The 14,404-nt window shown below is 38.6% G+C and overlaps 1 protein-coding gene across 2 annotated transcripts in view; it reads left to right on the top strand.

The window, feature by feature from the left end:
* Positions 1-14,404, top strand: part of ATG5 (autophagy related 5) — a 116,227-nt gene that overhangs the window by 45,657 nt on the left and 56,166 nt on the right. For both annotated transcript variants that reach the window (XR_015914223.1, XM_088538332.1), the window contains exon 7: positions 1,126-1,243. Coding sequence is in view for 1 of the 2 variants with exons in the window: in XM_088538332.1 (XP_088394458.1) it covers positions 1,126-1,243 (118 nt within the window). In the remaining variant the exon portion in view is untranslated. The remainder of the gene's footprint in view (positions 1-1,125; positions 1,244-14,404) is intronic.

Below are 14,404 nucleotides of genomic sequence, written 5' to 3'. Positions count from 1 at the left end.
CAGAAAAAGTGTAAAAAGATTATTTTTCGCTTGTTGGAGACTGTTCGAAAGAAGCAGCAAGTGGAGGCCTATCAGCAAATCTACACATTTGTCACTGCTCCCGCCCTCACTACCCCCAACTCTGTGAGAAAGCAAAACACTTTTGATGTTGTGGCGGGTGGAGGGTGTATATTTGTGTGGTTTTTAACTATTACTTTTTATCACTCCAGCAGGATAGGTACCACTTTCCAAGTGGTGGCCAACTGAATTTGAAGTGTCATAGGGTAATGGCACTCGTGCAGCCAGACATAACCATGGTGCTTAGAGAATGGTGTGTGCAGAACCCATCAGCTACTTCATTTTTCTTGCAGCTGTGGGAGTTTTATTGCCTGTGTTCTAGACAGTGACTGGGAATGGCTACTAACAGCTGTTCTGCTGCTTCTTGCACGTTGTCACAAATTCTTTTGGAGGCAGATCTTACGGGGCTGTAGCTGAAATCATTCTGGATTTCTGTGCATAGAACCTCTCTGCAGCAGAAGTGGGGCACGTTCTGTGCATCTCAGCAAATTTCTTGAAGAGAAAAAAGACTGTAGGTTGTCAGTCAGAGCACAGGACTTCTAAATTTTGTTCTCTTTCTTGGAACTGAAACAATTTGAATTTTCAACAAATCTGCTAGAAAAGTTTCATTTTGTTCCAATTGCAAAGTTGCTTGTTTGCCACACTAAGTACTTGCGCATTTGTAAAAGGAGGAAGATGAAATATTCTGGGTTGTTACAGTATTATTTTGACTTGACAAAATGCTTAGGTGAGTCTTAAATCTGTGCTCATGGTTTATTTGCTTAATCTAAGAATATATTTAAATGTTTTGCTCTAGCAAATTTTGTTACTGTAACAGAAGCTAATAAAACTTTTTAGACTTTTGTATCTCCGTGACACACTTTATAAAAGATCTTGGAGTGTCAGTTCACTTAAAGATGTTAAAAAACAAACGAACAGTCCTCTTTAAGTATGTGAATGAAATGTGAAAGAAATCTAAGAAATGGAAATGTCCGGCACTTCTTTTGTGGCCACCTCTTGTTCTGCCCTATCTCCTGCCTTTCCAAAATAATGATACTAGATATTGACTTGCTAACTTTATCTTAACAGGCAACGACAGAAAGGCCTTTTATACAGAAGCTGTTTCGACCAATTGATTCAGGAGGACAGCTGCATACTTTGGGAGATCTCCTAAAAGATGTGTGTCCAAGTGCTATTACACCTGAAGGTACTGTAAAGCCAACTTTGACCCAATAAAATACTTTTTCTACATTTATATGGGGTGTAGTGGAGGCCGAAGTACGGCTCACTACGAGAAGTTTGGAGACCTTCATTGTGCTTATAGATCACTGCGGTGTTCACGGAAGACAAGGCTGCGTTCTTAGGTACCCCTGAAAAAAATATTTCCCAAAGTTTTTTATTTTAAAGCACATGTACTCGGCTGCTGTCCCACAAAGATTAATTGTAATATTTGCACTTTTTCTGCACTTTTAACAAGTAGTTCAGAGAAGTCAACAAAAAACAGTTTATCTTCATATGTATTTGTATGCAAAATTCTGAAATGGGTCGACACTGCAATATCTACAGTTATTTTTTCCTGTACATTCCTTTAAAAATCTACCAAAAAGGAAAAAGAGGTTGTTACAAGGATGTAATAGTTTGTACACAGTTACTAACAGGTATTGGGATAGAACAGGATAAAGTACTGATTTGTTCACGTAGCATCATATCATTTTGTATAAGAGCATTTGTTGATTAACACTTATTTTGTAAACATTGGGTAAGCATTTCTGGCTTTTTTTCCTCACCTTAAAGATTACAGATTCTGGAACTCTAATTTTTTGGTGATATAAATGTGAAAGTCACTCTTGCCAAGTGGGATCAAAATTATTTAATGTGAAAAGGTTTTTCATCTTGTTCTTGGTATTGTGTCTGTAAGTGCGTGGTGGTGTGTGTGTGGTGGAATGTGGCTTTTTTCAACAAATGTTATTTTGAGAAAGGATATTCTAGAGAACATCTTGGAACAGAATTTACAGGTTTAGTATCGTCGTCTTCTGATAACAGAAGAGTACATTTGAAATCGGTGTTAAAAGAAAATCAGTAATGCAGTTGCTTAGTTCAAAATGAAGTAGTCATTGGTTGAACAATCCCTTAACCATGTTTTAGTGTTTAAGTTTCAGAATCCCTTAAATACTGTTGAAAAGTGTATTGAAAAATATGGATTAGAAATGATGATGTATTTTGACTTGGAAGGCAGACAAGGACAAATTGAATGAAAAAAACCCTTAAAATTCATTATTGCGGAAGTTATTCCAGGCAGACAACAACAGACAACAATTCTTACATATATTTCCAACTTACATCTCTAGAGGATCTCTCTCCATTTTTTTCAGTCGTTGACAAGTGTACCAAACTTTATAGCAGGATATAGTTTTTCTGTGCTGATTATTTGTTGTATTTTCATTAAAAGCTTAAAAAATACATATATATACACCCTTCAATCTAGAACCAAAATTGTTATGTTCCTACGCTTGGGAGGAGAGATCTGAAGTTTTGCTGAGGGGGTTGCTTGTGTTGGAAAATACCTATCTGTTCTTACATAAATCTGCCTTAGTTTTGATCATGAGGGTTCTACTGTGCAAAATATAAACTTAAAATTTAGTGAGTTTGATACCTTGCACAGGTGCGAGTTATCTGCAATTCAGCACACTTTTTCCTGCAGTGTAGCTTTACATTGGTTCTCTTATGTTCCTGGTATTCTTACCTTCTAGTGGATAAGAGGAAGCTAACTGTCTTTTGCAAGCAGAACATATCATACAGATTCTTGAGGTGGAGTGGGGAGTGTGATACAAGGCCCCTGTGGAGGTATGGAGACGGGGATACGAAGACAAGTAATTTAGAAGGAAATGTCAGATCTGCGAGTTATTAAGTGTGATGGGTAGAGTGACTATAAACAGTGAGGAAGGATGAAAGATGCTGGGGCAAATGCCAAAATGTGACATAGTAAATGTGAACACCTGAGCAGAGAAAGTGGGATAGGAGTCAGTAAAAGCCTAAAAGGAAGAGAGGCATAATGGATCTATATTGATTGTGAGACACCCAGGAGAAAAATGGGGAAAAAAAGTCTGGAGAAGTAATTCAAGTGGTCTAAAGCCCATTTTGGAGAAACAAGTTGAAACAAAGGTTGGCAAGAACAGTTTATGCTTGGAGAGCAAGGAGGTACAGGTGCAAAGATGGTCAGATGGGGCTGGGGAAGATCTGTGAACAAGGAGACTGCATCTCAGATAAGGACACAAAGTGGAGAATGGAGTATATGGCAACATGGACAGAAAACACCTGGGACAGGTTATGAGGAAAGAGGACTAGGACAAAAAAGAGGGATGTGGAGCAAGGGGTCAGCCTTATGGAAAATGGTTCCAAAAGATAGACACAAGGAGTGGTGATTTCTAGTGCTGAGGGACTTGAACCGGTGAGGTCAATGCACAGGACAGGCAGTGAAGGGCAGCAGCAGTTTCAGTCTGTCTGCTTCATCCTGCCCTGCTCAGTAGAATTGCAAGATAGACAATTAGTGGTAGAGGGGACCTAAGAGGTAAGGAGCAATGTGCTCATCTCAGCCCATTCAGAAAGGGTGGTTGGGGGAGGTAGAAAGTGAGGAGGATAAAGCAGAGGAGCCTCGTTTGAGTGTTTTTTTTTTTTTTAAATGTCCAGACAGCAGATACTTTCTTATATGTACTTCAATTCAGTGTCATCTCTGTACCTCTAACTTCTGATAGTCATCACTGTAATTCTCTTCAGCTTCTATTTCATTCCAGTAATACATGTTCTCCAATGACTGGCAACTGCAAGTACCATCCATCCTGAGTAACATAAAACTTCCTGTAATCCTTTTTGGCCTTGGCATTGCTTCCCTGCATCCTGTCTGCACCCTTCTCCTATGCCGTCAAGACTTAATCACCACACAGTTCTTTTAGTATATGCAATTCAGTCTGTTCACTCTAAAATTAGGGCTAGTTTAAAAAAAAAAAGAAAAAGTGCCCTCCCTCATGCAGTATCTTTCTACTCTCTAGGGAATTTTCTCCCAATACTGTATCAGTCATCTTAAGTGTCTTCCAATTCTCTGAGTTTATGAACAACAAACTTTGATTACTCTCTTGCCTGACTTAATCCACTCTCTCATGCACTATTTAAGTATAACAGATGCACCATATTAAGTGTTCATGTTCTAATGCAGTGTTGAGGTACAAAAAAAAAACCCTCAAAAAACCACTCACCAGACTGCGGTGGTCCCACTTTTGAGGTTTGCCTATAGAAATGTTAGCAACCATAACTAGGACATACTTCTCCCTTTTCCAGCAGCTGGAATGGACTCCTGAGACTGCAGAACCTCAGCATTTCTGTGCTGCTAAAGTCTCCATGAAACCCACTCAATCAACCCATTTCCTCTCTGATGCTGGTCCACTGAGAGATTAACAAGCTACCGCTGTCAACAGATGCTCTATTAGCTCAACATGCAGAGGAGAGTGCAGAGCTAAGTGTTTCTACCCAGTTTATGGGCTTATGAGAATTTAATTTGCTAGCATTTTTGTGAACCTGGGAAACTCTGCACAGATGTTTTTCTTTTAATGCAGTTACTCATTTGAAGTTGAATAGCTGAAATTTAGGAAGTATCAGAATTTGAAAGTGCCTCTGCAATTTTAATTTCTGTGTACCTGGGGGTCTGCATCCCCCTCTTCCCTGCCATCCTGTCATGACACTTTTCCAGCCCAGACAAGCATGTTTTAGTGTTAGGGTTGCACAGTGAAAAAACACTGTCCTTATTGTTGAAATGATAGATGGCGAATGACTGCACTTTAGCACACATGATTAAGGAAGCTTTATATGGCTTTTGGGAACTAGATTCATTTTTTTTTCTCTCTTAGAGAGTTCATAGATGATGCTGGGCAAGCTGGTTGCTACAAATCCATCCATTTAATGAAGGGGGTCATCTTTTTTTTTTTTTTTCTCCTCTTTGTGCTTCTGACCTGAGACTGTTCTGCGAGACATCTTGGTTACTTGTACCTGGAATCGGTGAGATCTCTGGAGCTTTGAATATACAAAATGCCAGGTTCTCTCTCAAGTCAGGTTCTGAGCATCTCAGTACTTTTCTCCCCAACCCTGGAGAAATGGATGCATTCAACTATAGCAATAAATCCATTTTCTGGACTTAAGTAGTCTGTGAAATGGTGATATTATCTTTCCATAGAAAAATCTAGGTGAAACAACGTTACTAGAGGCCAAAAGGCTTATTGTCAAGATTTTTTGAATTTTATGGTATAAAAATTTGTCCTTGTGCCCTGTGTACCTCATTTTTCTATTTTCTAATTTTTATTTTTGTGAATTTGCATGTTTTGTCTTAATCTGCAGCTTTAATTTATTCCGGTCAGGGTATTAAAATTATGTTGTGACAAAGTAATGTACATTTCCAAAAGATATGTCAAAGAGATGACATTCTTTTCTACATTGTATTTTTAGATTTTATTCGGTGTTATTAAAATTCAGATTTACTTGATTGTTCCGAACAGAGAAAATACAGCAGCTCATCAAAGGTATGCATAAAGACTTACAAGGTATTGGTAAAGAAGTGTTTTTCAATTTCTTTTGCTCTTATTTCAGAAAGTAATTTGGATGTTTTTCCAAGACTGTTTTCAACCTCCTCCTCCAAGAATTAGTGCATTGGTGACATTAGCTGCATCTTTTTGTCAGTGCAATACAATCCGTATGAGATTTTTTCTTTCTGTTTTCTTCCATCTGTTGTGCCTTTTTTTTTTTTCCCCTCTTCCCTCTGTGTTTTCTCTTTTCCAATGACATTTCAACTGGAAGCTTCATGCTAATTGTGGTGATTGCCTCTCTTTGGTGACATCCGTAACCGAGCTTTGTGCCGTGGGAACATAGAGAATAATGTTTTTCAGAGTCAGCATTTGTAGCCATATATGTGAGCTGTTCCTGCTGCCAGATACTTAGGGACCACCACAAGAAGAGAGAGGGAAGGCTTTCAGGAACCACCCACGACGTGTATATGCCTTTGCTTTAGGAAGCATGGATGTAATTAAGTCTCTCGCTTAACTGTGCCGAGAATAAAATGTTTCAATGAAAAAAATGTATATATCTGTTGATTTAATATATACCCAGATTATCAACTGTTGAAAAACACAATGTTCAATTAAGAATGTTGTCTGAAGTAGACCAGGTTGCACAGATTTCCCTTCTGGTTACATTAAAACGTTCTCAGTGAAAATATGCCTTGTAAAATGTTGTGTCAATATTACTTTGGGCTATTACAAACTGTGGGTAACTGTTTAGATACTACATTTTATTTAAATTAACTTATAAAATTATTTATTCAAGCCTTTCACTGTATGTTGAAGTGCTCTAAAATAGAAATACTTGAGCAATTATTATTTCCAACCAGTACTTGCTTGTGTCTCCTCAAGCTGATGCTTTATTCAGCTATGTAGGTGGGGCCCCTGGTTAATGAATGTTGAGCCGCAAACACCTGTCTCATCACACAGTAGTTTCCTTTCTGTTCCTCAGAGAAAATCTGGTGGGTAGAAGCTGAGCACTTTTTGTCATAGATGTTCTTAGACTAAAGAAAAAAATCTTTTTTGCTGTTTGTTTTTCTTTTTTCTTTTCAGACTCAATCCTTTAAGCCTTCAGAATAGAAGGGATGTGAGCCTGTTCTTTCTCTTGTCCCCCCGTCTCCCTTCTTAATCACTGCAGAGGAGGCATCGCAGACAAGATAGATCTCTGAAGCTGTTTGTCAACATGCGTAAATTTCAGTAACTGAGGCGTTTTTAGTTGGGATGAAAAAGTATGAAGAAAAACAATATTTCGAACTAGGAAAAGCATCAAGAGACCAGTGCAATTCTTGGAAGGCTTGGGAATTGCATGAGTTCTCCTGTTGGTTCAGCTTCTCTCGCTCTTCTCTTACCTGCTGTTTCTCTTTGCTCTGAATGTATTGAAATAGTGCAATCATGAAATGAGAGATGCACATTTTGAGGTCCACCACCAACTTGCACTATTTATCTCTAGCTTGTAGAGGCCAGGGAACATCGCTTGCCCATGTCTTTATTTTCATCTGAGAGTACTGGGTCAAGCGTGGATTCGTTTTAATTTTCAATTTAGGAAGGTGTATTAATCAAACAGATTAGTACGCCTTCTCCCAACCTTCAGTCATCAAAATTTTATCTGGGGGTATAATTAAGCCACTAATTTCAACATAGATATCATGAGGCAAAACAAGTGCAATTTATTATGTCAAAAAGACATATTTTACATCACCTGAGTAAATTTCATGCCCAAGACATAAGAAATTATATTGTGCTAACATGGAAATCAGTTTTCTAATAGTAGGCTTCTGATAACATAAAATTAGGCAATTTAATGACAATTATCACTATGAACAATTTCCACTCTGTTTACAGAAAAATAGAAAAAAGCTATATTCTTTCCTTCTGCTTGCTCTTCTCTGCAGATGAGCAAAGAATTGAGAACATTTAGGGAGAGGGGTATGTGTTAGGGGAATTTCTTTAAAAGACGCCTCTAGGAAGACGAGCAGAACTGCAAGCTTTGATAGCAAACATCTCAAAGTAATACAATATTGACACAGAGAAAAAAAATACTTCACAGAATTTATTCTTGTTTCACCTTACAATATTTCCTACTGGAAGAATAGTTTAGAACAGATCTCGCTTAACCTTCTCTGTTTTTTAAGGGAATATTTAGATCAGTCAGAGTGTTAAATCAGCTGTTTTCTCGTTCTGTGAGTGGTTTACCTCCTTGGTGCCTGTGTGGCTGATTCGGAGGCAGCAGAAAGGGCAAGGCCAAGGCAATGGTGTGGCAGGAGGTTTGGCAGCGGCAGCCGCCGGGTTGCGCGGATGCAGCCGGGTGTCGCACCACAGCCCAGCCTTCCTCCAGCAGGACACGGTCCGAGACCCTTTCCCTGTTACTGTTCTGTGGAGCGTTTGCCTTAAACGTGTGTTAACAAAGCGCTTCATCAGTTCTCACTCGCACCTCTGTGCACTAGCATTAACCTTCAGTTGCTTATGAAAACGTCTGGCCTGAGGCATTTCAGGATTGCAACTTGTGTGTGGAAGGGGGCGGTTGATGTCCACATTGTTTTGTGGATCTCAGACATCTGGTGACTAATAAGGTAGGCTGTGTCTTTCTGCTGTTGCCAGTTGTTAAACTCTCTTTATGCAAAAAAGACCACTAACCAGTTCTCTGTCAAAGCCTGCTGTAATCTCCCTTTAAGATGCTTCCTTATCTTTTTTTTTTTTTGTAGTTCTTCCAATAAACAGTAATGTATGAGTTACTTTCGTAAACAAAATTCAAGAAAGTTATATCCTCAGCCTGAAATTTTGTTTCAGGTAACCTCATGCTGTGCATTTATTTCATTTTTTAAATTTCCTTAAATACTCTTTTCCTGAGTTCATCTAAACCTTGCATTCTATTGACACCAAGCTTGTCAGTTCTATAGTTGTTGAGAAAAAATTCAGTTTAAGGTAGTAACTTGCTATTCATGCTGCACTACTGACCTCCTGGAGTTGCTGAGAAACCTTGCTCTATGGTGTGCAATTTCATTTCAGCTTTGCGTCTGGTGAGGTAAATCTTGCAAGTGTTGCATTTGCGTATATTGAACTCTTTTGTTCTCAGTTTTGGTAATTGCCTATCTTTTTTTTTTCTTTAACATGTGCTTGCAAGTAGTTACTCGTATTGAAAACTGAGGCAAACAGGTCACTTTGGGTGTAGGCTTCGTTTAATTACTTCTAATATTGATCCTATATTCTTGGAAAAGGAGTGGCACTTTTTTCATTTTTTTAACTGTTGCTGATCCATGACAGTGGTTCTAAGGTTGTTCCCTTTCTATTTTTTTTGTATTCGTTCTGTACCTTTATTCCAGTCGTACATAACTATTTTGTTTTTTCTACATTGTTGACCAAGCTTACCGAGGACTTCTCAAGGAGAAATTGGCCTAGCTCTTTAGTGACGCAGTTAGTCACTCCTTGTCTCTGCTCTGCTTTAGTTCTTTCCTCTTCCTTTCCATCCTTTCATCATTTGGTGTTCCATGATCTTACTTCAGTTTCCTTGAGTTTTCTAACAATTTTGGTAACATTAGATATGAAAATCTAACATCAGAAATACTAAAGTTCATAGATACCTAGGGACTGTGAATCTCTATAAATATTCTTCCCTTTTTCCTAATTCAGGTATCCTAGTTTTTCAGGCTTCCCAACAGACTAGTGCTCTGGTTACTTAGGGGAGTCCAGAATATGACTGTGGCCAGTGTTCCCCTCTATTCAACCCTTCTCCATTCCAGAAATTGCATAAAGCTCTTTTTCAGCCTCCAGTCACAATTTGCTAGCTTTACTCCTGATGCACTGTGCACTGTATCTTTTTGGACCTGAGATTATAGCAGATGTCTTAAAAGTTACTACTGTATAAGAAGATTTGGTATATTATTTGAAACAAGCGGAGATGAGGTTTGATACTGCCTGTGGTCACTTCGACTGCACGCTTATGGTTTGGCTTGCAGGCAAATAAAGTATTACAAAAAACTATGGTATATTGTCTCACAGTAGGTATGGTAGACCATGTTACATATGGGTATTCTATCTAAAACTGCCAAATGACAAAATAAATTGACTGCAACTGAAGAGAGAGAGCGCCGTTGCTAATGAGTCTTTGTTCCTCTGCCAGGTAACAATTTTTATCTTTTTGAAATTAGGTGGTCCAGGCTTGCTTGCTTGCCGCCACACTGCCATACATGAAAGATAAATAGTATTAAGTATTATTGGCAGAGAGGCCTTGTTGCATTTCCCCATGGTTTTATGCACCTGAAGATAGGTTCCTGTTGCCAGTTAAGGGGAAAGAAGTATTGAGTGCTGAAATTCAGGGTTCAGCAAATTTGAAAAAGTGCTTGTTAATAATTCACAGTAATCAAAAAAAAAAAAAAAGTTTAAAACACATTTACAAGGTTCCTGCTATAGAACATCCTAATCTTCTGATGCTGGAAACAGTTCATTAGAAATGGTGACTCATCTTACTGGTAGAAGGGTTTATACACAATATGATTTTACTTAACTACAGAGCAGTGAATGCAAGTGGAAACAGCACTGAGTTCAATAGAATGCTTTGAAGATAGAGGGTTAAAATGATGGAAAACATAGAATTAATCTGGGGGAGGGAAAGATGACTTCCCTATTCCACACCAGAAGTTTAAAGTATTGTGCATAATGCAAAGATAAAAATCACATAATGCAGAAGGAAACTGTTTTCTTCCACTACTATCATGTCTAAACAATTCTGGATGCAATTTTAATTTGCCAGTGTTGTTGAAGTCTTCGTAAAACTTGTTTTGATTTTTGTCTCATGCTTCCTTGAGGATCCAAATGGTAAACATTTGGACACAGTGACGCAAACAGTAGGCTATCAATCAATTCCAGTTTTCACAGCATTGTTGTTCATTCAGAAAAGCTGTGTGAACTGACCTCTTTCTACAGCAGTGTCATTAATTCTTTTAGAAATAAAGCAAAGATCAAAAAGACTTCCAGAATTTTTCTCTTAAGACTTGCTGTACTGAATGATATTGTAAAATTAGTGATCAGCTGTTTTCAATTAACTCTCAGCTTTTTTAATGTATATTGTATGAGAGACTGTATATTAATTGTTTTTGTTCTCTTTCAATTTTCTAAGCACTGACTTCCAGTAAATTATTCAAACAGAAAATTGAATTTAGATTATATGCCTTGTAAGCCCTTCATTTTGACACAAGTGACAAATGGGCAATAGAGGAGTTGAGTATATGCCGTGTGCCTGCCTTTAGATGAAAAGGAAACATAGCAGCCTTGGCACTGCCTGAGCACAGAATTAGCTGGATCTTGGGTTTACCCTGCGTCCTGCACAGCAAGATGAGCATTCTAGCACCATGCTGGTCCTTGCTGCTCCTGTGGTGAACCAGGGTAAGCACCTTTTGTTCCCCTTGTCCAGCAAGTCTTAACTGCCTGTGCTCTTTGCAGGCTGGTCTGTGCTTCTCAGCGAGATGGTGGTGGAGATGGCAGTGTTGGAATACTTTCCCAGGCCACCTAAATTTAGAAACATAACTAAGTCAGTCTGAAGCAGTTCAGTGGCCATACTTACTTCCCGTGTGGGTATGACAGTACCTTGAAGGGTTAAAGGCCTTCTACTGTACAGACATACTAAACAATCTTTAAAAGTTCTTAAAACTTGATTACTGCAAATAAAGCAATAATCTCTTCACCTGTGGTGTAAATTTGAATGCATTGGCTTTTTTACTAAAAGTCGTTTCACAGGTCCAGACTGAACTTCAGGCCACTACTGGAACAATTCCCCCCTCCTTGTGACCTTGACTTGGCGGTGCCCTCTGTGTTAGGAAAGGATCATCATGTATGTCTCCTGTCCAGTGTGAGTCATTATTTGTGTCCATTATGTCTTTCCAACCAGCGTATCTATTCATGTGATATTTATGTAGCTTCTTTTTAGCTGTCTTCACTTCTTCTAACCAAGGTTTTTGAATGTTCAGAGATCTGCAGGAAATTATTCTTTGGTTGTCTATATGCTCAAAAAAGCAATGGTTGTGACCTTTGTGCATGGGAGTTCTCATAAACAGCTAAGTGTAAGTTTCAAGTTTTGCTCCACCTTTACCTCAACCAGCTGCACTAGGATTATCTGCTGGGTTTCCTCATGTCACAAGAGCAACATGCGCTTTCTGTGTGATTAAGAAGTGGCTTTGGGGCATGCACATACAGGCACATCCTGCAGGGTAGGCTGCAGGAAGAGCAAGTAGGGAGATGTTTCTCAGACAAGCCTTTGGAAACTTGTTCAACTTTAGCTAAATTTGTTCCATCGACCACCCAATAAGTTTTATTAGTATCAGACTCCAGACTATTCCATTTAAATTTGTCAGAAGGCCAATGACTTAATTCAGGCACAAGAAGGTTTCCGAACTATTGCTAACAGTAGTAAAATGAAATGGAGAAAGTAGCTTCCATGGAGCAAAAAAACTTTTTCAAAATTTGGCTAATTCTGTTTGGGAATTGCAAGCTGGGAGCTTTGAAATTCTCTGCGATAGAGGGGTGAAATTTTCTTCCGAGACCTGTCTGCTTTGTGGGCTGTGGTAGAGACACTTCGGGAAGCATCAGGATCTTACCCCCAAATCCCTCCTGAAGCGCTGCAGTTCTGAAAACCTAGGCAGCCAAGGAAAGATTGGGAATGTTGTTAGGAAGCTGGGCGAGTTGTCTGCCAGTAATCCGCTGTGCATATGACTTCCAGCAGGAAATCTGTTGGAATCAAAGCATCTCAGCAAAATGTTTTGATTGTGGCGAATTGTCAGTTTTAAAAGGACTATTTTTTGTGTTTTAGGGGAGGCCTTTTTTTTTTTTTTTTTTTTTTTTTTTGGTGCTGTACAAACATTCCAGGATGTTCCTGCAGAATTTATGACTTGGACAAAAGATGAGTGAAGAGAGATGAAAAGGAGGGAGAGAAATTAGAGGAGCAGGTAGGTGATGTGGTTTGCAGCTGGTCACACCGGGGGCACTAGGAAAGACTAAAGGATAGGATTTTTTTTGAATGCTGATCTAAATTAGTCTGTCTCATCCCAAGGGCGTTATAGGAGTTGCCCAGTATAACTGAGACATCAAAACGTTTACAGGAGAGGGAGAGAGAGAGAGAGGAGAAAAAAAACAAAAACACCTTTTTTAAGGTTGCTGTCAGAACCAGCTATGTAAACAGCATCTAAAGTTGTACACAAAGTAGATAAACTTGCATGATATTTTACATTTACTGTAGAAGTAAATGTAAAATGTTCCAAAACAATATATATATATATATATATATATTTCAGCAGGGGGTCATCACTACAGTAAGGTTTGTTCCGTATGCTATTCCTGTGCTATTCCTGCTGATTTTTCGTTCTATAGTTCATGGAAAGTGTATGTGAAGGGAGTTTAGTGGGCCTACCAAAGTTTTCGGGAGACAATGGCAAACTGTTAAGGTTTGCAGTGTGAAATTCTCAACCAAGATGAAGTAGAGGACTTTTACAATATGGTATCAGTAGCTTTATTTAAATTACTGAACAGAGGAGGGCTAGAACATACTTTGTCCATGCTGTGTGATTATTAGTAATTCTTTGGTGTGATTCTGGTCTAGGTCATTTAATGCTCCTCAGAGTAATTAAAAAAACTCCTGAACAGTGTTTATGGGTTGATGTGGTCTGGGGTCTGTTCTTAGTAAGCAGCACAGATGAGACCTTCCTGTTGTGTCAAGGGAGATGGATCAGCAGAATATCCATGAGCTGGTCTACTTAGGAGCTATGTCCGTAGCTTTAAGTGGGATATATGTCCCGTACCCTTATGGAAATTGAGCAAAACTTGTCCTTTCTCCTCTCCTGCAGGCCATTCCTATATTGCCTCTGTACACATAGGTATGACCTGATTTTCACTGGAAATAAACATTTTACATAGCCAACGAGAAGAGAATCTCCAAAACTATAACTCGTAAGAGAAAAGTAATTAGGAAAGAAGCAGCAGCATCACCAGCAATATAAAATAGACTAATCCAAGAATTAACACTGCATTTATTATGTCCTACTCTCTTCTGTTAGATTCAGTAGCACTTGTCAATAGTAACTGCCCCCTTTTTAAATGCCTCATTTTATTAGTAACTCCATATCCAGTGGATCAGTCGTCCTGTCTCAAAGAGCATCTGTAGTGATTTGAGGTGTATAGTTGTAAGAAAATATAACTTTTCCTTACATCAAAGCAAAAGTCTTCTGCAGTGGCTTGGCTTGCTGACAGAGGTCCTGTGGTTGCTAAAGATGTCAGAATCTCTTGTGTGCATTGCCCTTTTCCATGATGATGTCCTGACCACCCTTAAAATGGCAAAATACTTTGGGAAGCTTCAGTTAATCCAGTATCTCAGTGCAAACTGTTATTCCATAGCAATTTAAGCAAAGAAGATGGATGATGCGTACTAGAGACACAAATAGATCCCACTCCTGTTGGAGGATCAGTGTCTTCCTATGGAAAGGTGGTTTGCAGGGCCAGTTCTCTTTAAGATCATGAACTAGTGCAGCAGAAATGAGAACTAACTCATTTCAGACTCGTGGGCCTGAAATTTTTTGTGCACATGGTTAATCATTGCTAACAATGTTCCTAACTAATTGTTAACTTAAATTCTAATAGTAAATGCTGTATGCATTTTATAAATTTCCAATTTTTTTCTTGTAAAATGGAAAATAACATTTGATCTGAGGAAAAAAAAATCTAGGTTATGATTGATACTTCAAAGAGAATTGGTTATCAATTTTGAAGTTCACTTTCCTGATATTTTGGAG

Source organism: Tinamus guttatus, unplaced genomic scaffold (assembly GCF_059628265.1).
Source record: "Tinamus guttatus ecotype Peru unplaced genomic scaffold, ASM5962826v1 Tinamus_guttatus_pri_ptg000046l, whole genome shotgun sequence".
Classification (NCBI taxonomy): domain Eukaryota; kingdom Metazoa; phylum Chordata; class Aves; order Tinamiformes; family Tinamidae; genus Tinamus; species Tinamus guttatus.
This window is presented reverse-complemented; position numbering and strand designations above follow the sequence as displayed.